The following is a 27398-nucleotide window of genomic DNA, read 5'->3' on the forward strand; positions in this document are numbered from 1 at the left end:
ATCCATCTTAAATAAGAACTGATAAATAGAGTTCACTCATTATCATTATTACTCTTCTTAATGAAAACTACCCTTTTCTAAACTCTTACTCTCTGGCAGGAGCTATGGTAAGTGCTTTACACAAATTATCCCATTTAATCATCAAAATAATGGTACCTGCATAGGAGGCACAATAATTATCCATATTTGTTATGGAAGAAAACAAAACCTTAGAGACTTAAAATAACTTGACTTGAATATAAATATATAATAAACAACAGAGCCAACACTCAAGTCCAGGCTATCATATTCCAAAGTATGTGTAGCTAAGCACTGTTCTACACAGGTCTCCATATTTCTCTTCATTCAACCCCACTCCACGTCATCCCCAATTTGAACGTAAGTATTTCTTTTTTCCTGGAAAACATCAATGGGAATAGGGCACTGTAAACTATTGGTAGAGAAGCTTCTGGTCTACAGGTAGATTGTTCCAACACCATGGTCTTGTCTCTTGGTAAGAAATGGAGAGGAGGTAGTAAATCCATCCCCGTTGCCTGTCCTGGGCAGTTCTGTGTCTCTTTTAGCACAGTCTTCATGAATTAATTTTTGTTGTTTTTCTCTGATAGTAACAGGCCACTTTGCTCCTGAGTTAAAAACATTTCATTTCCAGTGCATTTCCATTTGTTGGCTTTCATTTTCATTCTTTTCCATTAGTATAAATCGAAATCATTTGCTGTAGGACCAACTAATTTAGGGTAGGCATTATTATCATCATTTTCCAGATGGGCTCAGAGAATGTACACGAAAGGCCCCAGGTGAAATTTATTTCTGGCCAGAAAGGAGCTAGAACTTAAGCCTAGGATTCCTGCCTCCAAATGCAGTTCCTCCAAAAGCAAGAATGTATGAATGCTAAATGCCCAGCAGCCTCCTTGGTACCTTTACCTGCCCTATACTAAACATGTCATATATCCAAACCCACTTGCAGACATTCCCCCACAAACCTGCTCTGCTCCCTCTGCCTTCAGTGAATGGCAATCCCCCACCTCGATGTCACCTTAAATTTTTCTCTCTCCTTCACTCCTACTACCATGGTTCTATATCCGTTCTATTAGCGAGTCACATCTAGTTATGCCTGAAACATTAAATTTGTTGTTTTTTTCTATGTTTACCCAAACTACCACTCTGTCTCCTCCAGGCTACTGCGACTGTCTCCTAGCTTGCTCCCACCTTTTCCTTCTTGCCCATTTTTGCTCCATTCTCCTACTGAAGCCAGCATGATCTTTTTCTGACACAAGTACAACCAGATTATAAATGTCATGCCATCCTTCTGTTGTGAATACTTCAATGTCTTCCTCTGGCTCTTATATAAAAATCAAAACTTCAAATATGGCTGACAAGATCTGACATGATCTGGTCCTTGCAATATCTCCCACCTCATCCCTTAACCTCTGCATCACAGCCCCGCTGACAATTTTCCATTTCCTCAAACACTGCAAAGCCCCTCTCACAAGCTTTTCCCTCTCCCCGGATCACTCACAAACCTCCCACCTCCTAAATGGTGTTAATGTCTACTCCTTCTTCAGACCTCCACTCAGGTGTTGCTTGTTCAGGGTCAATTTCCCTGGCCTCCATGACAGGCTCTTTCACAAGACCATTGTAGTCCTTATCACTTCTCGCTGCTACAATTTTACATGTATTTGTGAATTATTTGATTAATTCCTGTCTTCCTTCCCAGGCAATACCACTTCTGCCCAACCTCTGTGTACTTAGCACCATGTCCAGCACATGATTGGCTTCAGAATACACGTCCATCGAATCAGTGAGAGCTGAATGAAAGCATTTGCCCCTTTCCATCCACCAGTCATGCTTACCATTTGTCTGAATGAGTAGGTTGTAGATTCTAGTCCGAACACCCTCTGGATACAGAGTAAAGGTACACTCATACTTTCCAGTGAGTGAGGAGGACATGTTCCTTAAGTGTAGAGTCCAGATTGACACATTTCTGGGAGTTTCTACGTAAGTCACCAGTGACTCACAGGGACTGCCATTAGCACAGTGCAAGCCATATTTGGGATGATAAAGGGCAATCAGGTCCAATTTATCAGTGACCTTGGACCATTGCATCTGCACCAAGAAGCCCTTCTTCTCTGTTTGGCAGGTCAGGTTGACATCAGAGCCAGGGAAAGCATAGGTGTCTTCTGCATTGGGTGCTTTCCCCCATAATCCTGAAAAGGAAGGTTGTGAGCCATTAGTTTACGTGATTCATGTGGAATGACTCTTCTTTAAAAACCTTGGTCACTTTGGTGAGGCGAGGGAGCTACTGAAGAATTTTCTCCCTGGTTGCCTTATGTGTAGGAGGGAGCCTGTGTGTGATCCCAATAGAGAAGCAGAGACACAGTATAAATGAGGAAGCATTTGCTGAAGGACACTAGGAGAATATTCATCTCTTTGTCTGTTGCTCTGCCCAAAGGTTAATTTAAGTTCTCTGACTACCTGTGAATAAAATTAAGCCAATTCAGAAATTGAAGCCCACCAGCAAACTTATGACAACTACTTTTACAATGACTACAACTGAGTTTTTTTTTTTTTTTGGTTTTATGAATCAACAGCTGCCTATAACACAACAATAACATCTTCTGAAACTGATATGTGTATAGTTGTTTTTAAAAATATATGTAGGCTATATTTTATTGAATCCTGCTCACATACTACAGAATGATGTTGTTAACACTCTACCAAAGAGGAAACTGAGGTACAGGGTGATTAGGTGATTTGTTTAAAGTCACACATAAGTAAAAGTAGAAGAACATGGATTTGGTTGCCTCGAGCCTGTGCCTTTTCTATAACCTTCATAACATGTAAACTGCCTCTCCATTCAGTTGAGAAGAGTAAGAAATTTGACATTCAATATGAAGATCAAAAAGACCTTCATGTCCGTGAAGCTAGAGCTCCTGAGGAGAGGAAGGGAGAAAATACCTCAGGTAGAGTTTCCACTAAAGATAAACTGCGGTCGGCATCATCTATTATCAACACTTTGAAATACTAGACATAAATGAAGAAGGTTCTCTCCCATCAGCTCTCTGACCACATGGTACAAGGCACTTAAAATATGTTAAGCATTGAGCCTTTGACATGCCTTCAATAGTGGAGGCCTCAATCTTAGCATTAATGGAACACCGTTCCAGGAAGGATATATTAATATGACAAGTGCCACAAAGGAAAAAGATAAGAAGATGTCAAGCAATGGAGAAGAAACAAGGTTCTCAAAGGTACTTGACAAATGGGAATTATTACACTTTTATGGATTCAAAAGTTTGGGTAGGCAGAGGTTAGTACAGTTAAATGTCACTCCCTGTAAGCTCTCCTCTGACTGATAATATGCCTCTGATTCTATCCACAGCATTGTATTCCAAAGTCTCCTTTGATTTAGAAATTCTCCTGAAAATCTTTGTAGCTATATCTGTAAAGCATAGTTAATTCTTGAGACACTCGGGCTCACTCTAATTCCCCCATGCTACAGAATGCAGAACAAATCTTTCCTCCTGCTATTTTTAAATAGGCCCTGAAGGCACTGGCTCCCACTGTTGTAAGGACCCTACTTTGTCTTCCAGGTCCATACCTACACACGCCTCATTAAAATTCAACATATGTTCAACTCCCAAAGACATTAGTATTTGGAGGAGGAATGCTTGTTACATACAAAAGAAAAAGGATCCTCGAGAGAGAGAGAAGTTGAGCAAGGATCCCGTAGCACCAATGGCTTTGTGATTTTTTTAGTATTTCGGAGTTGTTCTGACTACCATTTGGAGAGCATTTCGTTTCCAAGAAGCACAATTTCCCAGTTACTCCAGAGATCCCCTTAGGAAAGAAATGGGTGAAAATGTCTCAGAGCGGTGGCGCAAACCACTCATTCCCTTCTCGTTTTTAGTGTTCGTTAGTAATCATTTCTAGACTCTAACATCTCTCCAATAGCTGCCACTTAAATTCGTAACTGAAAACCTTAGCAACGATCTGCCTTCGTGATCAATGTCAGCAGTAGTCACACACATTTTAAATGAACAGAGGCCCCATTCGCCCCTACAGCAGCTGATTTGACAAGAAAGGACAACTGGAAGCCTTACCCTTGACGAAATGTATTTGGATAATGGAGCAGACAGCACAGTAGGTCCATTTTTTCTCCATCGTCTCATGGAGGCCTCACACCAGCATCTCCATAATCACAGAAGTCAACTGATAGCTTGAAGCAAACTCCAGCTACTCTATTTATGCAGAAAAACCCCAAACCTTCTGCACGCCTGGGTCTGCTTACCACTCAGCAAGACCCCAGGAAATGAAACGTAGACAGGAAAGTAATGTGGTTCAGAGCTAAGTATAACCTTCGACAGAACAATGTTGAAATTGTTCTCTGAAATTGTGTGTATCACCTTTGTTAAAAGACTTCTCGGGATCCAAAGATTCTCTGCTTCAGGATCTCTGTGTCAGTCTTGCTGCTTCGAAAATCCAAACAAAGGAAATCATGCAGAGCGATTCATAACGTGCTTTTTATACATTTCAAGAACACAAAGTCATTTAACAAATGTGAACTCCGTGTCTTTCATAACAGTTTTTTCTGTTCACTTTTAAAATATGTTTTCTTTCCAGAATTGCTCCCGGGTGAAAGAACAAAGGATTAACACGTGTAATTTTAATAAGATCTGAAAAGTAACAGGGTGTAACATCAGCTATCAAACCGAATTTTATTGTCACCCATATGGCAGGAAAACCCACATTTCCTGGCATTGGGGAGGTGAAGAGGGGCGGTTCCTCTTCTCCTCGTCTGGCCTAGGCTGGAGGTCGGGCAGGGAAATCTTCCACCCTGCTGGCTGGAGGGGTTTTTCTCATTGTTGTTGTTGCCTCAGCCAAAAACCAGATAGAGTAAGGCTGAAACAATCTGGATCCAAAGGTAGAGAGCCTCCTACCTCAGCCAGCTACCGGGCCTGTGATATCTGCCCCATTAATTCCATTTACAGAGGACTGAGACTCTCAGGGGGTTAGAGAAGTGACTCCTGGTATAGGATGACTTCCCTGGCAGATACGATGCCAATACTAGTCCAGCTCGAGATAAAATGGGCTGTCTTCACCTTCCAAACTTAAGAGAACAAGCGTTAGGTTGAGGACTACAGCATGGGTTGATGAAAAAAGAAAAAAAGACGCGTAAATATGTATTTACATGCAAGGATATCAACAATTGGTGAAATGTGACCCTAATTTCACTACTACAATAAAGGCAGCAGCCAGCAAGCCTAAAAGACAAACAAGAAGGTTGAGCTGTGTTCCTGAGGTGGATGCTCTTTTGAGGTCACAGGGAGACCATTCAGGCCAGGTTGTCATCTTGTATATTGTCATCGTATATCACGACATCTTAATATACTGACCTGTCATGTATATACTGATCTGTCCCTATACAAGGACATAGAAGGAATATCAACGATGCCAAGACATAAGGCATCATCTCTGCCATTTAGAAGACCAGAATTTAGCTGGGGGAACAGAGATTTGCACGTAGTGAAACAGGAATTGCTGCCCTGGATGTCCAGACTACCCTCTGCCCTCTACACCAGGCTACCTCACCCCTGTACTGCCACTGCAAACACTTGCCATGACAACTGTCACACATGTTCCTCATCACAAAGCTAATGTTTCTGGCAAAGATCAAAAGATGGAGTTACTTATTTCTTAGCCCAGGGCTCCTGAGACTCTGCTTTATTCCTACTCCCATCTCCACCTGCAGACTTACTTTCAGATCACTGGAGGTGTTGGGTCAGGTGGTATTGACAGGGATGTTTTCAGAGAGGCTGCAGTGTGTGAAGACTTTGACTGCCAGTCAGGAGACACTGCTGTTCTAAGTGCCTTTGTCTCTTCGCCTTTACCCCTGGAAATTCTAGCAAATAACAGTGATGGAGTATAGTGGCAAACACAGCCTAGGAGATCCCGATCTGCAGGTTGGTGTTCCCATCCTGTTGGGACACATGACAAGCATGGGGAAGGATTTCGGGCACTCATTCCACCTGTCCTGGTAAAGAGGAATTTGTCTATGTGAAATCCATAAAAACCTAAACAATACCTCCCCTTGAAGCAGTTAGTGGTCTCCTGTGTCCTGCTGCTTTAAACTAAAACAGCTTTTCAGGAAAAAAAAATCCCTCAAATTCAGAAAAGGGGAACACATCACTTACTTTCCAGAGCTATAGACACTTGGAATCCTTGCCTTTCATGGGGGTTGGGCTGCCCAGAGCACCCATTCAGAGGCTGCTGGGCAAATCCCTCTCTGGGTGTTACTTAGAGCTTAGTTCATGGGTTTCATAGCTAGAAACCTCTGGGGCCCTGAGTCGTCAGATTTGACTAGTTTTCCTTTGGGATTCACCCAGGCTTTCAGAGAAGAAAAATTTCAGATGCCCACGGAATATTAATCAAGCACACCTGGTGTCCTACAGCTGCAAGACCCGCGCAATAGCCTCTCCATGCCTGTCTGCATGCAGCAGGTGGCAGCAACGCCCTGCGGACCAGCACTGTGCTCCCAGGTGATGGAAATTGCCCCCGTGGCTTTTCAATTCCAGTAACATTTTCTAAAGGCCCTTTCAGCATGGGGATAGGCATTCTCTGTACTTAAAAATAACTCCTCTATGGAAGTCTTGAAAATCTCTATTATCCTCCCTGCTCACCAAATCCCAATTGCACAGCATTTCTTCTGCCTCCGATTAGAGTCTGCTGCATATAAAGAGAAAACAGAAGCAGTCAGTTTCACACACAAAAAGAAATCTTGAACTTCTTGAACTTCAGAGGCAAATTCAATTATTTACAAAGAGAAGCTGGGGCACGCATTATTTCTGCTGGAGGCAAGTCATAATTGTGTGTTTTGAGCAAACTTTAAATGTTCCATCTAAACACTTACCCTCAATGAGAAAAGGACATTTTCAGAAATAGGAAGTTGAGCAAAAGGTAAACTTACTTTTGTGGTTTGCAGAGAGGTTAACTCAAATATTCCTGATTTGTCTTGGATTTTATTCTTTAATTATTGTATATAAAGATTCAAATGTGGATGTTGTACCTTTGTACATGTTTCTCTACCCAAATGCTTAGAAAACATGTCGCTTAATGTTTCCATTAATCAAGAGATATTTATTGAGTGCCAACTCTTAAGAGATTACTGAAGAGGCATATTTTAAGGCGATATTTTATTTATTTATTTTTGGGGGAGAGTGAGAATTAGAGAGATTGAGAGGAGAGAGCACGCACATACAAGCAGGGGGAAGGGCAGAGGGGAGAGAGAGAGAATCTCAAGCAGGCTCTAGGCCAGGTGCACAGTCCTGCTTGGGTCTGGATCTCAAGATCCTCAGATCATGGGGATCCCAGGGTGGCTCAGTGGTTTGGCACCTGCCTTCAGCCCAGGGCGTGATCCTGGAGTCCCAGGATCGAGTCCCACGTTGGGCTTCCTGCATGGAGCCTGCTTTTCCCTCTACCTGTGTCTCTGCCTCTCTCTCTCTCTCTCTCTCTCTCTCTCTGTCTATCATGAATTAAAAAAAAAAAAATCTTTAAAAAAAAAACGATCCTCAGATCATGACCTGAGCAGAAATCAAGAGTCGGATGCTTAACCGACTAAGCCACTCAAGTACACCGGTTTTAGGTAAAATACAAATGATAAAACACAGCTTTTGCTCTTAAGGCACTTATTATTTTGCTGAAGAGAAAACTGAATGAATAGATGGCCTAGGATTTTAGGAAAGGAGGAGGTGTAGGAATCAAGTCAGTGTGGAACCTCAACTTGGCTTCATACTAAAGGTGAGTCTGGTGGAAACCACAAGGTAAGTCATTCCAAGCAGAGTAAACAGTAAGAGCCTAAGGTGGAACTGCTGCAGTTGTTATCATGGAACAGAGGCTTTATTGAGGGGTTTGGGAGTCAGACAAAGCTGTCCAAGGGGTGAGATCAAATCATGGAGGGCTTTGAATCCTGAGCTGTGCATTTTTTCCTTCCTGTCAGAGAGTTATAGGTTTTTCAACAAAAGAGTAACATATATAAAATAACATTTTAGAGAGATGAATTGGGTGGACTCATAAATAAAATAAGGAGAAGGGAGGAGGAAGATCTATTAGGGGACTTATATTTCTTTAAGCAGCAGAGGACAAGAGTCTACTGATTCGTCAGGGCAGAGCGTGACAGGGGCAGGAACATTACAGAGAAAGAGGAGGTAAGGCTTGATGTCCAATTGGACATAGAATCAACATCTGCTCTAAAGTTTCATGCATCAGAATGAGGAGAAAAGAAAAGATATAGTAGGTGTAAGGGCTGTAAAACGATGTAGATGTGTCATGAATTATATGTACTGGGTCCCTGTTGGAAGAGCCACCTTACCCAGGACTTTGGATGGAAAGCAAGGGATAGCCTATTAGGGTATAGATAGAGGCCCTGCCTTCATGAGAAGCAAGCTCCCCCTTTTGGTTTTCACTAAGATTTTATGAGATTTAAGAATTACCATCTAATGTGAGAGAAAGAATTTCATGACACAATCAGCATAGAGCAATCTAGTTTATCACCCTCATTTCCACCATGCTCAATTCCATCCATTAAAGACTGATTTTAATGTAATACATTTTTCCAATGACAACATCAATATCTGTTCATTACCAGAATGCATTTTAAAAGGTTAACAAAGAAAATAAAAATCAGCTGGAATCCTAACCACCCACAGACAGCCAGTTCTTATATTTTGTCTTACATCTCTCCGGACTTTCACATAAATATGTATGTATGAAGAAAATGGATTTTTACTATGTTTACCACATGCGCTCCAACCTGTCCCTTTTGTTTTACTTCATAATATATTGTGGACATATACATGTTACAAAAGAAAGATAAACTTCCTTCTTTTGAAATAGTTGCATGGTATTTTATTGTACAGATGCACAAAAGATAATTTTTAAGATAAATACAAAATTTCTACCTAATGCTTTCTTTAAGAAATAGAATTTTAAAATGCAGTTGAAGAATTGCACTGAATACTTTTCAGTGGCAAGTTAAAATAAGGAGAGAGAGAGAGAGAGTGACCGACAGGCAGAGGGGAGAGAGAGCTTGGTTTTGCCAAAGCCCTGGGAAGCTAATGTTAGCTCAATAATGTTGACTTTTGCAGAAATACATTTTAAAAATTATTAACATTTCTAGGATCAACACAGACAGAATAAAAGAAAACTTTTAGAGTCTATATCCCACCCAGTTTCAAATCATTGAAACTTATTTAAGACGTCTCTTCACATGCAATGGGGGGAGAAATGCCACCGGAAAACCTGAGAAGTGTTCCAGTTGATTTTAGAGCTTACAAAAAGATAGTATGGAGCCCAGTCACATACTGTGATCCTTTTGTAGACTGCTGCAAATGTGTTCGTAACTACACACTACATTGTGTGTGTACACACTACATTGTGTTTTTACGACTATAGATTCACGTATAGATATTGTGTTTCTATACTTGGTGAAAACAATAGACCAAGTTAAATCAACCAAGGACTGGATCTGACCTTTTGCTAGTAATCCATCCCTCCAATGATTTCCTTTTAAATGGAGTTCTAAGTTTGTGAGCGATAGCAAGAGCCAGCAAGTAAGAGAGGAAGTAAGAGAGGAAGGGAGACAGAGGACAGACGCCACTTTGGTATTGGTTGTCTTTTGTAATGGTGTGACTCAAGAGAACCTCAATTGGTAATGTTACCAGGAAATAGATTGTGATTAATAGCATTTCCTGGGTAACGGAGTGCTAAATCAAATTCTTTCCTTGGAGGGAGAAGAATTGTAATGGGAAAGTTAAGTAAATGGGATAGAAAGTTAGTCTTCATTGCTGAACATCTCTTCAAAAATATGTTAGTTCACATTACTGGCTTAATGAAAACCTTTGTAATAAACATTACTTCACTTTATTTGGTGACTGGGGATCTTAGAGAAACCACAGACATTGCTCCAAACCTCAGACCCCGGGGTGGTTTAAGAATAGAGGATGGTTGTGCATAAAAACATACTCCCTTTCTCCAAAAAGAGGTCTGACTTTTGAAAAATTTGCTTCCTTTATGGAAGAGTCAAAAACAGAGGCACGAGCGTGTCCCATGTCCCAACACAGAGGTTGTCCATATCATGCCAAAATCTTTAGAATTGTTGGAGCTAGAAGGAACTGTACTGATTTTCTAGTATAGACAGAGCTCTTCATTTTAAAGAAGAAACTGAGGCTCCAGAGTTAAGTGTCTTGCCCAAGGCGAAAGAGTTTGTGTAAAGAACCCGGTACTACTTGTTATACAGAGACATTGGGTCTTATCTGGCACTATTGAACTATTCAGTTTGCTCAACTGGTTGAAGCCAACCATTCTTCAAATTAAAATGCAAATTGCCTCCAATATCTTAACAAGTAAGAAACAATCTAGGGATGCCTGGGTGGCTCAGTGGTTGAGCGTCTGCCTTCGGTTCAGGGTGTGATGTTGGGGTCCTCGATTCAAGTCCTCCAAGAGGCTTTCTGTAGGGAGCCTGCTTCTCCCTCTGCCTATGTCTCTGTCTCATTTCTGTGTCTCTCATAAATAAATAAATAAATAAAAATTTTAAAAGAAACAATCTAGAAATCATTTTTTGTTGTTTTGTTTTGTTTTTTTATTCCCATTACATTTCTCTCTACTAACCTGTTCTAGTATGTCCGGAGGTAAACAACAGTGAGCAATTTATGTCTAAATGTATAGATGTACACACATACTCGTTTGAGAAGTTTCTGTTTGTGTATTTGTTCACTTGCTTGCTTGCTTTTCAATTTAATTCCCTGGAGGAATTCTGACCAACTCTCTGGGTGATACCACATAAGCTATTTTTAAATCGAAGGTATTGAGTTAACTTCATCTGATGTTATGTAACTCAGCATCAATTTGATTTTATTGCCACGGTTCTTTCACCATTTATTATGTATTTTTTCCTCTTTCGTTTTGCTCAGAGAAGGGACTGTAGATCTCTTATTTACTTCTCCAAACAACTTTGCTTTCTCTTTGTGGCCTCTCCTCTCTCCTCAGTGCACACAGCCTGCAGATGGGGAAGCTGCTCTAATTACCCAGTGCCCAGCTGGGAAGGCCACATTTCCAGAACTAGATGATGATGCAAACAAGTGAACAACAGAAAACACTGTGTGTGGAGAGTCTTCTGAAGCAAGCAAAAGATCCTCAAAGCTTTATTTTCTAAAACAAAATCATGCCTTGTCACTTTTGAGAAAGTTAGAAAAGCTTTTCTTTTCTTTCATTATCCCCCCACCCCCAAAACTAAATCATGTCTTGTTGCTTCTGAGAATGTTAGAATCTACTTGGAATTACCAGCATTTGTATCAGTTTCGCACTCTAACCATAGTTATAGAACTCTGGAACTTCAGAATAACCAACCTCTTATTTTATAAACAAGGCATCCGGTGCCCAGTGAAGGGAAATGATGAACCTGACATCGTGGAGTTATGTATACCAGAAATACTGAACTCAGAGGCATGGCTTTAATGTGGGCCTCTTCTTCATACAGAAACAAGGGCTATTCATATCATAAATATTGCTATTTACGTGACCCTGCAAAAGGGACCACAAAACCAGGCTGGGTTGTCAGCTGGACCCACGTCTCAGCACATACCAGTCTCACAGTATGGATGACTCAGACGTGTGCCTTTGTGACAGAACAGTGTGTCAGAGGCCTGCCACTTACCAGTAAGAGGTGCAAACCTCAAATGCCAGCTCTGTAACTGTCTAGGCTCCTCTTTCCATACATCTCTAAGGCATACAGGTGCTTAAGAGGAACCCAACACCTCATCATGGCTCTGCACAACCGACCACTAAGCCCCTGGCTCCGTGTCCTCCCTCCCCATCTCAGAGGGCCTCACTTACCACAGTACCCGCCCCCCTTCCTCTCTGTCCCTCAGGCCTGCTGTGTTCTTTCAACCCTAGGGTCTCTACGTGTGCCACTGTCTCTGCTTAGAACTCTTCCACAGCCTTGTTAGGTGACTGGATTCTGTTAGTCCTTGTCTTCCTCTTCAAGGACTTTTCTGACCCTCATGATGGTGTAAGGGAGCATGGCCCCTCTCCCCGCCCATGGGTCTCTTTCCCATCAACCGCCCTATTTGCTTCATGATGCTTATGAACTATGGGAAGTTGGACTGCTTACTTTCTTTTTTTTTTTTTAAGATTTTATTTATTTATTTATGAGACACACACACACACACACACACACAGAGGGGCAGAGACACAAGCAGAGGGAGAAGCAGGCTCCATGCAGGGAACCCGACGTGGGACTTGATCCCGGGTCTCCAGGATCATGCCCTGGGCTGACTGTGGCGGTTTTGAGCCACCAGGGCTGCCCGGCTGCTTACTTTCTTGTTGGATCTATTGTCACTTTACTTTCCTTAGTATGTAAGCTCTGCAGGGATAGGAATTTTATGTATTAATCACCCCTTACGCCTCACCAAACGTCCCCTCCACCCACCCTTTTATTCCAGCTGTGATGGAAGCAATAGGCCACTTACAGATTCACCCTGAAAGCACCTCTCCTCAGCTGCCCTGAATGCCCCACTTTCTGCCCCTCATCTATTCTGATACCTGAACAAACTTGAAAATGCAAGGCAGGTAATACCCCGTAGGGCAGTACATGGTCCATGAGGAGCAGGAGCTAGGGCATAAATCCCTCCTCTTGTGATGCTCATGTGAGTGATTCTAAAGTGTGTCCTACATGGCTCCTTAGAGGGTGCCCAGAGCGACCCAGACACATCTGCACACAGTAAGCTGCTTCAAAATATGCTCTTGGGTTGGCTTTTCCTCCATCCCTGCTCTACTCTTTTCAGTGTCTCCTTTCTGTTCCAAAGAATAATACCCTAAAGTAGCTGTAAACAGGCTCATACCTCATGCTGTGTCTCTGGGGGGAATGTACGCCTAGGCTGGCTCCATATTTACTGCTCTATCTCCAGCCCCCAGAGTGGGTTTGGCCACATAACAGATACTATATGAATATTATTTTTGGTAATACTCTCTTTACTAAGTAATACCATTTCCCATCAATGGGAACAACATAGCATGCTCATCTCACAATGTCCACAAAACTGAAATAAGCTAGTCACATACCTTAAAAGTAATATGTATCCTTTATTCTGAAGAGTTTCTCGACAGATATTGGGCTCCAACTACATGTCAGGCACAAGGACTGATCTACACGGACAGCGATAAGGAACCTTTCCTCTCTACTGACATTGTTTTAACATTATCAAGGAGAGGGGTGACCACAGTAAGTATGAGCAGTTCAGGGACACCCACTGGATCTCCCACCAATTGTGACCTTTAGGTCCACATTAAAGTGTAAAAGACTAAGGAAATTAGCAGCTCATAAAAGGGTAGACAATATATACCTTGACAAAGTCAATATACATTTAAAGACATTTCATGGCTGACTTGCCAAATGTTCAAATGAACCGTAGAAAATAAATCCTGTCACATGAGCCATGGAATTCAGTAGCGTTACTTAAGATAGAAGTGACAAACCTACCTCTACCAATGACAAGACTCTTCTCTGATAGCCAGAAAGTAAAGAGTATGATGCTTTAACTATGGGAAAATGAATATGATAAAATCTAGGTCTCTTACATATAGGCAAGTAATCTTTTAAAATATCAGAGAAGCCGCAGTGCAACTTCTGCTGGCACTAATGACTTAGCTGTCACTCCCTGAGAGCTGCATTGCTCCAGAGTCAGTAAGCAGAAAACAAAAGGCATGCCCCAAAGTGATCATTGAGATGAGTTTAATATAGGGTTTACATATAAGATATGGGATGTAGGAGAAATAAAAAGGGATGGCTAGCAACACTGGGGAGACATTTCCTTTCCCAGGACTGAGGGGATTGGGAGAGGCTCACCAGAGAGAGTAACTATAGGGAGAGGGCCTCCTGATAGGAACTGTGACCTTCAGTATAGAAATGCAGGCAAGCCATGACAACCATTTGGGTAGGGAGCTAGGGACATAAATATCTCAACCTCACTTTACATCGAGGGAGGAAGGAGAGTAAGGGTGAGACATTTGTGGAACCAGAGGTCAAGCCTCTCAGGCCAATAACATGGTAGACCTGGAGGGGCAAAAAGGTAATATCCAGCAGACTAGCTATGTGGTCCTCGGTTATTGTAACAGAAAAGGCTTCAGGCTTTCTTGCTGGTGCACCTGTACCATGGCAGCTCACTTTTGAGTGCCCAGACTCCGAGGAGTCACCTCAGAAGCACCAGTCGGAGAATTTGTAGCAGGGTGATGGATGAGAGCCAGTTAAAGATCCTTTCCCTTCTACAAGAAAGGCTTCAAAAGATGTCACTTCCTCCAGTCCTGTGCATTATGAGGTTAAGTCCTATCATGAGAAAGAGCTCTCCCTACTGGCAATGCCTGCAAGAGGATTTCAGGTCTCATGGAAGAAATAGTTGAAATCAGAAGAATGTGGCATTATGTTCTGCATATAGAGTGACTAAGACATTGTTTGAGACTCTGACCGTTGTGGAATAGGACTTAGTTCTTGATTTTAAAGACAAGGAAATGATCAGCACCTTTCAGCTTCAGTGCCATCACCTCTTGTCACCTCCTTGTATGTTAAGAGTGTTCCCTGGGGAGACAATGTTACCCCCTTAGTAGACACTCTTGGATTTTTCCAAGAAATTGTCTACCCTTATAATGTGAAAAAGAAGCCCATTATGGTGCATGAAATATTACAGATAAGGAAAATTACTCCATGACCTATTAGGAGAGGAAATGAATTGTTGAGAATAAGCAAACCAGAAATGGAGAGTTCAAAGTGCGTAGCAGGACCCAGCCACCATCTATTAACTAAGACCCTTTCTCATGAATATCTGTCAAGACATTCTGCAGCACCATGTGATGTCCATGCAGTCCTGGATCCTGACATATTGTTGTCATGGGTGCATGAAGTGCATCAGACAGAGATATTAGAGACTGTGGATTTTAAATATATAACTTCTTAGGGCACCTGGGTGGTTCAGTTGGCTAAGCATCTGCCTTTGGCTTGGGTCATGATCCCAGGGTCCTGGGATCAAGCTCTGCATCAGGCTCTCTGCTCAGTGAGAAGTCTGAGCTTCTCCTTCTCTCTCCCCTCACTCATGTTCTCTCTTTCTCTTAAGTAAATAAAATCCTTAAAAAAATTAAAAAATATAATTTCTTATGTGGGGATTAAATGGTATAATATATTTGTTTTCTTAGGGTCACTGTAATAAATTACCACAAAATTGGTGGCTAAAACAACAGAAATTCATTATATGACAATTCTAGAAACGAGAAGTCCAGAATCAGGTGTCAGCAGGGTTGCTCTTTCTCTGAAGGCTCCATGAGATAATCCGTTCATTAATTCTTCAGCTTCTGGGGACTGTTCCCATCACCCTGTCTGTTTCAATATTCACATGGCCTTCTCCCCCCTCCCCATGTCATCTCCTCTTCTGTTTCTTATAAAGACATTAGTCACTGGATTTAGGGCCCACCCTGTTAATCCAGGATGATCTCATCTTGAAATCTTTAACTTAATAACATCTTCAAAGACTCTTTTTTCAAATTAGGTCACATTTATAGGTACAGGAGGTTAGGACTCGCACATTTCTTTTGAGGGGTCATCTTTTAAACCACTAACGATATCTTGAAGCAAAATCATCTCAGATAATCAAGCGTGCTCTCAGCACTGAGAAAACTGGCATCTTAAAGTGGATACTGTGGTGTGCTGAAAAACTCCCCCATTCCAGGCTGAATCACACATTTCCCCTGCTGCTCAAAGTGTTGCCTGCTAATGGCTCATGCCTGAGTCACTCTCCAAGAATTTTCTTCATCTGAAGAGAGCTGCCTCTGCTAAGTTTATGCCTCATTCTTGGGAAAAGCCCACGTGTAATGAGAAGATAGTGAGGGCCAGGTACAAAGGCCTGGTCTATGCCTCAAATCTGGACAACTCTGAAGAGTCATCCCAGCTCAAGAGCTCCTCTATAGAATGGCCTGAGTCCTCTGCTTCAACTTTATCACAAACCAACTTCTCCTTCTGCCCCATTTTGCTTCCTCAGTCCCTAGTAAGTGTTGTTCCTAAGAGCAGCCCCCATTATACCTCCTGCAGGCAAATCCCACCACATATGTTTCCCAAAGACCTTGACCTAAGAAACATCCTGACATGAGATAAACCACAGATATTCTAAGTAGCTCAGAAGGAGTCTTTTTGGAGAACCATCTGCTCAGTGGGCTGGGAGAGCCACTCAGATGATCGAAAGAGAGCTTGGGTAAAAGAAGTCCTTACCCTGCATTGTGTGAGCTCTTTGCTCTATTATTTTCCCTGTGGTTAGAAACATGAAATAAGAAATTAAACACATAATAAGAAGGATGCCTGGGAGGCTCAGCAGTTACGTGGCTGCCTCTGGCTCAGGGCGTGATCCCAGATTCCCAGGATCGAGTCCTACATCAGGCTCCTTGCATGGAGCCTGCTTTCCTCCCTCTGCCTGTGTCTCTGGCTCTCTATCTGTGTCTCTCATGAATAAATAAATAAAATCTTAAAAAAAAAATAAACACACAATAAGGAAAAAGACAAAACATTTTTTAAGAATATAACTAATATTTTTCAAAACTTATAAGGATAAACAGATGATTAGCAGGTACTGAATATTAGTAAGAAAAATCAAACTAAAACCTATCTCATTAATAAACATCAGAGAATATATTTTTTAAATAGAAAAGGAAAGCAAAAGGTCCTAGATGTTGAAAAGAGAGAATAAGAAAAAAAATTAATAATGGAAGGAGGAGAAGAAAAAATGAGCTAAAAACTAAGAAGTCATTTGAGTTTATGTCAGTCTTGGGATGAAATGAGCTTCCCACAGTGCGGCTCCCCTGTTGTGACAGAGGGGATCTGCAGTGTAGTCTTTCTACACGGTGATTTACATAGAAAACAACCAACCTTTCCAAAGGTGTAGTTTCTTAATGTGACCACTGTGAGAAGACTCTAAGTAACATCTAGCTTGGCCTCCAGAAACTTAGAGTCTATACTCTCAATGAAGATTTGGGAGCAACGTATCAGACACCTTTCCACTGAAGACTGGTTCACCATGTTAGAATCCCAAACCGTATATGAAAATCACATCCAAACGTGTACAAAAATATAAAGAAAAATAACTATTAATTTGGAGCATGTGCTCTATGGTTAAATCTGCTTTAGTTCTTGGCTTGGAGATTTCCCATTGCCACCTTAAACAAATACTTAACCCCTCTGAGCTGCTGTGTCTTACCATCAGTAAAATGGGTGAGTGTGAATATTTATGACATGTAAAGGAGCTGACACGAAAGTAAGCCCACTGCAAAATTAGCTATTATTAACACGAAAGGCCTAGTACTATTATATTGTTTTTATAATGACAATAACTTTTGCTAAAGTGTTATTTTGCATTTATGTCTAATTCTTTCCTTGATGAAAACAATTTGAATTTATTTTTTTCAACATGTGTCAGCTAGTTTCCAAAGAGCTAGAGAAAAGTGATCTGTGCTCTGGTTAGTGCCATCCATCATTAACTAAAATCTCCAGCTATGTTTTGAATCCCTAACACAGTAACATATAGTGCGAAAGGATCGGTCAAAGAGAGTGATTTTCAGACAAGGATTTGAGTTCAGAGCACGAGCAAATTAGAAAATCACATTTTGCCTTAAGAGAGACATTGGGAAAATGAGAAAAGTGAGGGACTGTTGCAATGTCATTTTTCTTTTTTTTTTTTTTTTTTAAGATTTTACTTATTTATTCATGAGACACACAGGGAGAGGTAGAGACACAGGCAGAGGAAGAAGCAGGCTCCATGCAGGGAGCCCGATGTGGGACTTGAACCCAGGACCCTGGGATGAAGCCCTGAGCCAAAGACAGATGCTAAACTGCTGAGTTACCCAGGTGTCCCACAATGTCATTTTTCTAAGCAATGCTACAGGTAGGGTATGGTTAGGAATTTAGGGTTTGGATTAAAACCAACTTTAATTTTGAAATCTGGGATTCATTAGCTATTAGTTAAATGACATTGGTCAAGTAACAATTTCTTTGAGCTTTAATTTTCTTACATATGAGGGTAGTGACAATACCTAGCCTCCACAGTTCTGTGAGAAATCAGTGAGGTTGCACATATGAAAGCACTTGGTACAGAGTCTGGCCAATAGTGTAGCTAATGAAGCTACAAGAATGGTAATAAAAATAAGATGCAAAGGAAGGGAGTCAAGGAAGACTTTCTAGCCACAGCTCTTCCTCAACTCAGTGATATTGGACAGATAGGTCATTTAACTTTTCTGGGCATGCGTTTCCTCATTAGTAAAATAGTAAACTGCTAAAGATTACAGAAATGAAAATGGCCTTCTAGTTCACTGATTCAAGACGAGTCTAATGGTCATCATTAAATGACTTTTAGAGATCTCAACATTATAGCAGTCTGGTAGGCCTGCTATTAAGCTGCAAAACATAAGATATCCATGAAATACACAGAAGATGATAGACCATATGAAACATAGAAAATTACAATAAATTATATGGATGAATATCTTCATTTTGGCAGATGCAGCCTATAATCCCTTAATGTTGCCCCCCCCGCCCCCCCGAGTAAGGAGGCTTTTTTCTCTAATCCTTAAAAATCAATGCTATAGTAAATTAATCATAGCCTGCTGTAGTGATTGGATTAATGGGAAGATCTTGCTAGGGCTTACATGAAAGCCTAAAAGTAAACAGCCACCCAATATAGAAATGTACTGGTTAGGGCACAGAGACACTATAAAATCCAGTTAAAATGGAATTAATAGATCTATCTACTTAAAGAGAAACCTAAAGTGGAAGAGGCTGGGATCTCAGATTCTTATCTTTTTTTGCCTCCTTAACAATTTTGCTCAAATAAAATTTAAGTTTTATTAAAGCCACAGATTCCATGAAAGTCTTAGGCAAGTTAGCCCAGTTGCTTCCTAGAGTGGTCTTGTTTCTGGACCACTTAATCTAGATCAGATGAATGCCTGCGTCTCCCGTCAGATTCATTTGGGAATTTAAATTAGCCCCAGATCATTCAACGACTGAGGGTTTTAAGCTAACCCCAAGGAAGTCTTTAAGCTTCCTCAGCAGAGGACAGCTGTAACACCGTGGTAGAAGATAGCTAAGAAGTTCAGTCTTCATGAATCTACATGGTTCAAAATGTTTGGCATAAAAGTTCAGGGAATGATGAGTCGATATGTACTCAGAAGTGGCCATAATGTTCTGATTTATCATGTTTCACTTTTCCCACAAAGCAGGTGACAAAATGGGAATAAAACAAAATGAATCTATTCTTATTAGATTGGGGCCACAATCTCATATTGGGTTTAGATATTGGATTTCCTGACAGCTTCCTGTGTTGCCGGCTTATTGCTTTCAAGGGAGCCAGCAATGGCCTGGGATAACAGAGTGTCTAGGATGTGAGACATCTTAAACGGATGACACAATTTCCCTGGGCTCTGCTGCCAGCAGAGTTCCCTAAGCAAGTTAGTGTTTATGTGTTGGTGATGTTTGGGGGCTCAGTGGAAACTAGACAGGAATGATCCCTGCCTAGAATAATGATACCATAAAAGAAAGTGGGAACACTAAGATGAATACTCTTACTGATAATATTTACTCAGGTTCAGTATTGTCTGAGTGAAGAGTTTTGTTTCTTTGGGCTGAGAAAGACTCAAGAGTTCTTTCTGCACTGGTCCCCGTTTCCTTTCAGGTTGCTTCTGAGTGCACTTGCCTCTGACCCAGTCATGACTATTTCTCTCTTTCCCAGATCAAATGTGACACATGCCCCTAAATCCATACGTTGTAGAGTTGGCCTTTCATATTTTCTGACATAAGCTTGATCTGTCGGGCTCAAGGCCTCAGTCTGACAAAACAATAAAGCAGTCTCTTCTCTTTGAGTTATATAGGAGCCTTGGTCTGTCTGGCTTGCTTCTTATGAATGTAAGTTTGATGATAAGTCCTGAAGTCTGCTGATAGGTCGAAGATCGAGAACATTTTCCATTAATTCAAAGAAAAAGGACATCATGAGACAGGCTCTGAGAAAAGAGCAAACTTAAATGAGCATAAACTCCGGAAATTTATAATGCTTTGTGAAAACTGAAATATGTGGGAAGAAGTGAGGAGAGAACGTGCCACCTAACCAGAAGGTTCCTTCCTCCTCTAGTCACTCCATCAAGGATTGCTGGACCCATTGGCATCAGCAGTTGACTGATTTCTCTGCCCAGCAGTGTGTGGCAGGAGGACCAAGCTCAGGTACCTGCTGCTCTGGGACTCCACTGTCCTGTCTCAGCAACTTGCCCATGACCTGACTGTGTTAAGGGTCCACTTGGCTGGAATTGGAACACAAACCTTTTCCTGACCTGATTCCTCTTGCTCAGAGGGTGGGACTTCTGGGAAACTTGTCTGGCTCCCGCGGGCACGTCCAGGGCAGCTCTTCTGCTCCCATCCCCCAGCCCATGCACACTTAGTGGCCAGCTCTTCTCCATCTTTCTTTGCAAGTCATTCAACCTTCCACTCCACAATATGAGTCTTCCTAAAGTTCTGTTTTCTTTCTTCTTTTCTTTTCTGCCTACCCTCCCTGCTCTTTTTCTCACTAGTAGTTCAAGTAGGTGGTGGCAAGAGTCATAGCATACACAGAGGCTGAGTTTCATGTTGGGAGGCAGAAAGAATAGAGGATTCTTTTGAGAAAAAAGGGAAAGTGTGAGGTGGCAGGAGTGGGAGCAATTAAATATTTTTAGGATAGGATTTGGGGTGGTATAGTATTGATTTTAAGCCGAGGGGAAGCAGAGAGTGAAGCAGAAGAGACTGAAAATGCAAGAAAAGGGGGAAAGTTACAGGAAAGTGGGAAACAATGAGGAGGGCTGAGATCAGAACACGGAGTGACCACACTGCAAAGGAAAAGGGAAGTGCTTCCCATGTGATGGGGAGAAGAAAAATTATTGTAGGCTTGGTATGTGGAGAGCAAAAAAGTTGGAGGAGTTCAGATCTGAGCTCTCAGGATTGTATGTAAATAAAAAAGCAGGTGGGTAACTTGCAGAAAATCGCAGGTGGGGAGTGGGGGAGACCCCGAGGAAAGTGGAGCGTGGAGTTTTGGACTATGGGTCAGGAGGATAGTGACAAGACAGTGAGAGAAATAAGGAAAAGGATTCCTGAGCAGAGATGAGACTGTGGTTGAAGATGATGGGTTGACTTTGTACTGAAATCAACAATACCTGATGTCAAGGGGCAGGAGAGGAGAATGCATGACAGGAAGTTCCAGCTCAGCAAGGGTGGGATGTCAGGAGGCTGAGAGGCCCAGGTACAAAGAGAAGACAGAGGACAACTAAATTTGCTGATTATGGGGTAGTTAGGGACAAATGGAAACTGAAAAGGTGGCTTAAAAGTGGGGAGAATAGAGTGTTGGAGAGGAAAAGAGAAATAGGGAAGAGGAAGGTCAACTCTCCCTTCATGCTTGCAGATTGTTCTCCATTGGCTTATAATTTTGATCCAATTTCAACAGTAATTTTTTTTTTTAAAAAGGGATTCCTGTAATTAATAGCCAATGTAAAACGTAGCTACTCCTGATCCCAACAGCTCATTGCTGGAGCAGCTAACACCACTATATGTAGAAAAATGGCCTTTGTTAAAGGGGGACTATACAATATAACCTTTCTGAGTGGGCTGAAGAGAAAAAAGGTAGTGCCTACAGCCTAAGATCAGCACATTGGGAACCACAGACCTTGGACTGGGGGCAAAGAAGTGAGGGGTGATCCCTAAGGAAGCAGGCTGCCAAAGAATAAGCTTTGCTTACACCATCCTGGCTGTGTTGTGTCTCATGCATACCTGGCATTAAGTGACGCAGAGAAATGGTTATGCAATTCTGTCCAGCTCTGACCCACGATCATGCTAGTGCTCGATTAGGAACACAAAACTGGGATTGTGTGAAGATGTGGGAGGGAAATCACCTGATTAGATCAAGACAGTTCTCCACATCCAAATACAAATGATGCCAGCCCTCGATTGTCTGATTTTCTTTGGGCAGCTGCCAACTTTCATCCCAGGAGGTCTTTATTTTCTTTCAAGAGACCCAAAATCAATTACTTAATTCTTGGTGAGGTTAAGGTGGAAGATTAGAGTGGATTAGAGGCAATTATAAACACAGTCCCTTCTGCCGTGCTTCCTGGGGACCAACAGAAGCTCGCCAGACCCCTCATTAAAGCAATTACTCTCACCAGCCAGTGATACTGTTTCTGCTTACCTATTGGCCATACCTGAGTTTATATTGAAATTAAATCAAAAAAAATTAAGGGAATTAATAGGAAATGGGTAGGAATAAAATGGAAAAGAAATAAAAACCTGAAAAACCTCCCAGTCTCCGACTGGAAAGACCCTGCTTAGAGTCTAGACAGATAGATAGATAGGTAGGTAGGTAGGTAGGTAGGTAGATAGACAGACAGATATTATTTATCTTAGATCAAGACTGGGGAGGACCATTAGCTTTTGGAATTGACCAATGTACATATTAATATTAGAGCAACATTTTCTGAGTTAGAAGAAATTGAAACAATGGTGGTGGTGATGGGAGATAAGAGAAAATTGAACATTAAGTAAATGATAGAATGCCAAGGGCCAAGGAGACAGCTGGACCCGGAACATACTACTTACTGGTGCTTCCCCATACCACATGGAAATGCTCGGATGGTGTGGTAAATGGCATGTCTGCTTAGCTGGCTCCTCTGCCGAAGTAGGATTCATATGAAGCATTTCTGTTACCCAAAATAATAGCTAAATAGTTCACAGATGTGTTGCTTAAATATTTGCCAGCTGCCAAGTATGAACTGGAGTTTGACAACCTAAAGTCCCTACTGTGTGACCTCAGTCATTTCAAGCTACTTCCTCATTTTTTTGTAAATATTAATTGAACCAATGACGCTTTTTCACATTTCAGGCCTTTATAATAATGCTTCATTAAAAAAAAAGTTTTATAAAATGGGAAAGAATTACGGTTAAAATTAATGCAGTCTCAAAATCAGTATTTTAATCCTACAGAAAGGCAGAAAATGTGAAATTGTGACCCCCTGTTCTACTACAATCCAATGTCCTAGCAGTACTTAAAATTTTTCATTAGCTGGTATGGTATTAATTCCTTCTTCTGCTAGTACAATGGGCTCAGCTATGTTTGCCTTGGGATTTTAAACTTGGGATTTTTACTGGCATTTACATGATTAAAAACACAGCATTAATTTTGCCTTAATACTTAACCATGCTTCATTTTTATTTTTCCTTTTTAAGGAAGAAAAGTTAGTGAGAGCAGAAGGGGGAGAGAGACACTAATTTGGTAACTCAGTCAGAGAGCGAGTCTAATGTAAAGTCTTATGGAAGACCCTGAAGGGAAGCATGAAATGAAGGGCAAATAGCAGTGCTCTCACAGGTTGTTATCCACAGTCATTCTCTACCAAAGTGGACCAGTCAGTTAATTTACAGGAAAGGACCTCTTCCACCTGCAGGATTATAACAGAATTTGAGCTATCAACAGCACTGGGTTTAGAATCATGAAACCTTAACCTGAGCCCTACTTCTATCATTTACTAGCTCTGTGAACTTAGACAAGTTATTTTACCCTGAGTTTTCTTTCGTTTCTGAAATGAAAATTCTCCAGGATCTTCCAACTAGAATAGAATTCTCCTGGAATTTTAGATGGATTAGATGAACTCACAGAAGCAGCACGAGACACAACGCCTGGTGCATGATAGTCACAGAATAAATCCTAGGTAATTTTCTTCTTTCTCATTTTAATGAATAAAGGATAGCTTTTGAAAAATTGTTTCTAGGAGTCACACTTCTAAGAATATTAGCAGAGACAACTGCTATGTGAAGTAAGTCATTTCACAGCAATCTTCAAAGCATTATCACGCATACACTACCCCTTGACAATCTTCTAGCCCAATTCCCTCATTTTATAGGCAAGAAAATTGATCCAGAGAGCTTAAATGAGACAACCAAGGTCACACCTATACATGGTACCACTGTCAGGACTTGAAGCCAGCTCTCTTGCTTTGAAGCCAGCTTTCAATTACCATCTTGATACTACTGCAGCTTGAGCAAAAGAGGTGTGAGTGGTCAGAATGTACCTGAAGTCTGAAGGTTTAGGGGCACTTGCAAGTTTTCAGTCAGTTTTTTGGCCTCAGCAAGGGGCTGAACCTGGCATTTACTCAAATCACAACAGAAAAAGAAGCATTCAATCTGTCCTACAAATAAATATACTTCCAGAAATTTATGGAAGGGCTAAGACCAAACTTGAAACTAATCTAGAGCTGGCCTCATACCCATATCGCCATGGCCCATAGTTGTCTGATTGTGTCCTAAATAGCCTTACCCAATGGTGGCAGATGAGAGTCTAGATAGAATGGATGGGATAGAAAAAAGACTTGGGGATTTCCAAATTTAACGTATGCCATATTTCCCCCAGGTACCTCTTCTTCAGATTGGGCTTGCAGCTGAATGTTTAAAAGCAGATAACATCATGTGGCACACTTCAGGGAATATTCACCAGCCCCACCAACAAATTGTATGGGATTTTGGTTGAGGCCATTTGGGCAGAACTCTCAGATCAGTAGTTTTCAAAAGCCAGTGTGAAAGCTTGTGTCACGCTGGCTACCTTCAGACTTCAGGTACATTCTGACCACTCACACCTCTTTTGCTCAAGCTGCAGTAGTATCAAGATGGTAATTGAAAGCTGGCTTCAAAGCAAGAGAGCTGGCTTCAAGTCCTGACAGTGGTACCATGTATAGGTGTGACCTTGGTTGTCTCATTTAAGCTCTCTGGATCAATTTTCTTGCCTATAAAATGAGGGAATTGGGCTAGAAGATTGTCAAGGGGTAGTGTATGAGTGATAATCCTTTGAAGATTGCTGTGTCACGCTGGCTAGGGAATCCTCTGGAGAGAAAACTTGAAGAAACAGAGATCCTCCCCTGGAGATCCTCTTTCAATCAATCTGTGGTAGGGCTTGGGTATCTCCATTTTTCAGAAGTGCTTCAGATGCTTTCATATTTAGCCATCATCCTAACTCAGGGTGAGGATACTGGGCGGGGGCGGACATTAGAAACTTTACAAGTCGTAGATATGATGGCTTCTAAGCCAAGTGCCTCCCCTCATGGCACAGATGTGGTAACATGCCAGATAATGACCAGGTGTCCTCACCTTGTTCTACTCTACCATTAGCTACTCTTCCATTGTTAAACCTAACTGCCCATCTACCAGAATCCAAGCATATACCTTGATTACACCTCTACTTAGTATTTCTCTCTACTTTGTGGAAGTACCTGTCTGCTCCCCTAATAGTCAGTGACCTCCTTGAGATAAGAATGGAGACTATGTATATCCTCCAATGATCTCTGTACCTAATGCTGGGCCTGGCATTGGTAGGAACACAATAAACATTGGAAACATGAATTAAATACACCCTCTTTGTTATCAGGGTATGGCACCATCTCCGTCTTGGCTTTAGGGGAAAAGAATGTTGATATCCTCGGGGGGAAACCTTGTGTTTCTCATAATTCCGAGATTTATTTTTCCAGGAAACTGGTAGACTCAACCTTTGAGCTCAATTTCCATGAGACAAATCCTAACGTGATGAGTGATATAAACACCCACAGTGTCACTTAAGGAGATGAGCCATGTGGCCCCTGGGCCTTCCACATGCTTCCATGATTCTCAGAGTGATTCAGCCAATGGCTGCTAAACAAACACAGATGCTGATCTGAGAAGCAAAATGAGGTTAAAAGCTGGTGAGCCCACAAGTCTACAATAAATCAGCTCTTGAATCAACTGGGAGACTTTGGGAAGCATGTAGTCTTCTGAAGCAGATTCATCTTCAGCTGCTCTGAATTAATTTGGGGATTATAAAATTGGAGTATACAAATGAGAAAACAATGGAAGTGTCAGTTTACGCTGGCACCCAAAGAACTCAATTGCATGAACAAGAGTTACTTAGCATGATCCAAGAGACAATTCTGTTTTTTACTGAAAGTGAGGAGAACTGAGCCTACCCTCTTTTTGGCTGTGGCTAAAGCAAGGCTGGATAACCCTGGCCAAGTCAAGAGTAAATCTACAAGAAGTTTATGGGACTATGAGTAATCTTGGTGAGAATTTATCTCAGGGCGGCTGAGAGATAGTCAGGCTCCACTTTGTAGTGAAGCCTCAGCCTCAAGAGGCAGCAGGAATTCTGTTTCGGTGTTTCTCCTTCATATTTGTCTCCTGACCTAGTGCTTTTGAAGTCATATCTTATTCTGTGAAGGGGAGAGGAATAGGGAAGGGATAGGGTGCTGTGCAGTACATAATTATGGAAATATCTACACAGTGTATATAAAGCTGCACCTAGTCCAGACTTCTTTATCTTTCCAGTATCATGTGAGTAGAGAAACTTAGTACATGGCTAATCTAATAAAAACTTCCTGTCTTCTTTAAATTCTTGAGCATCCAGAAATCTCCAGATTCCTCGAAGTTTCTCATTCTTACATCCTAACAATTCTCCCATCTACATAGTCTTGTCCTCACCATCCTGATCTATCAAGCTCCCCATCCTCTGCACAGAGCATTCACAAATGTATTGACATGGGATATCCCTCTACCATATGCCCCCTACCCCCTAATTGTATTTGTAGTTCTATTTTTTTTATTACTTTTCTCAAATAATACACTTATATTTTGTCCTTTATCTCTTCAGAGAGGAGGGAGGCAAAGAGGTTATGAACATCTGTATGTTATGTTTATCTTATCACAGCTGCTTGAATAAAAACTCTGTTGAGTTTGGAATCAAACAGCCCTTTTCTAATATGCCACTAAAGGAAACAACACAGGTGGAGAGAAGAGATCTTTACAGTTTTCCCCAGAGCCCCATATAGCTTTGGTCAGGGTTCCTGGAGGGTTCATATGGAAGAGCAGCCCTAATGCAGCCAATGGTAGTCAGAGTAAGTGACAGAGTGCATTGAGACATTAGTGGCATATTGTACCAGCAGCACCCGTCAGCACTCTTTGAAAGAAGCAGTACCAGGGACAGACAGTGCCATGCCCAGTGTCAACATCAAGGCTCTATGGAAGTGATGATGATACCCATGAAAGCAGCTGTACCATCTAAGAATTACTGTGGGCTCTGCTAGCTGATGCAGGGCACCTTCACATGGGTCCACATGAACTGGAGGCCTTGGCAGCAGACATCTCTCGGCAGAAGAGTAAGAAAAGGGCACATGACTTTAGGTTACTAAAAGAATTATTTGAAGCATATGTGAGATACCGTTTACAAATTGTGGGATTAAAATGGGAGCTAATGATACTATAATAGCAGCTTGCAGAATGATCCAGTAAAAAGTTTGTTAATATAACCTTT

General features: G+C 41.5%; 1 protein-coding gene across 10 annotated transcripts in view; it reads right to left on the reverse strand.

The window, feature by feature from the left end:
* The window catches only part of CD96 (CD96 molecule), an 86885-nt gene extending 82652 nt beyond the window's left edge, over positions 1 to 4233 (reverse strand). For all 10 annotated transcript variants that reach the window (XM_041727568.1, XM_041727540.1, XM_041727511.1 and 7 more), the window contains exons 1-2: positions 4101 to 4233; positions 1851 to 2204 (exon numbers count right to left, since the gene is read on the reverse strand). In XM_041727568.1, the coding sequence (XP_041583502.1) occupies positions 1851 to 2204; positions 4101 to 4161 (415 nt within the window). In that variant the 5' untranslated portion in view covers positions 4162 to 4233. The remainder of the gene's footprint in view (positions 1 to 1850; positions 2205 to 4100) is intronic.
* Positions 4234 to 27398: the final 23165 nt, after the last annotated feature.

This window comes from Vulpes lagopus, chromosome 1 (genome assembly GCF_018345385.1).
Source record: "Vulpes lagopus strain Blue_001 chromosome 1, ASM1834538v1, whole genome shotgun sequence".
Taxonomy (NCBI): domain Eukaryota; kingdom Metazoa; phylum Chordata; class Mammalia; order Carnivora; family Canidae; genus Vulpes; species Vulpes lagopus.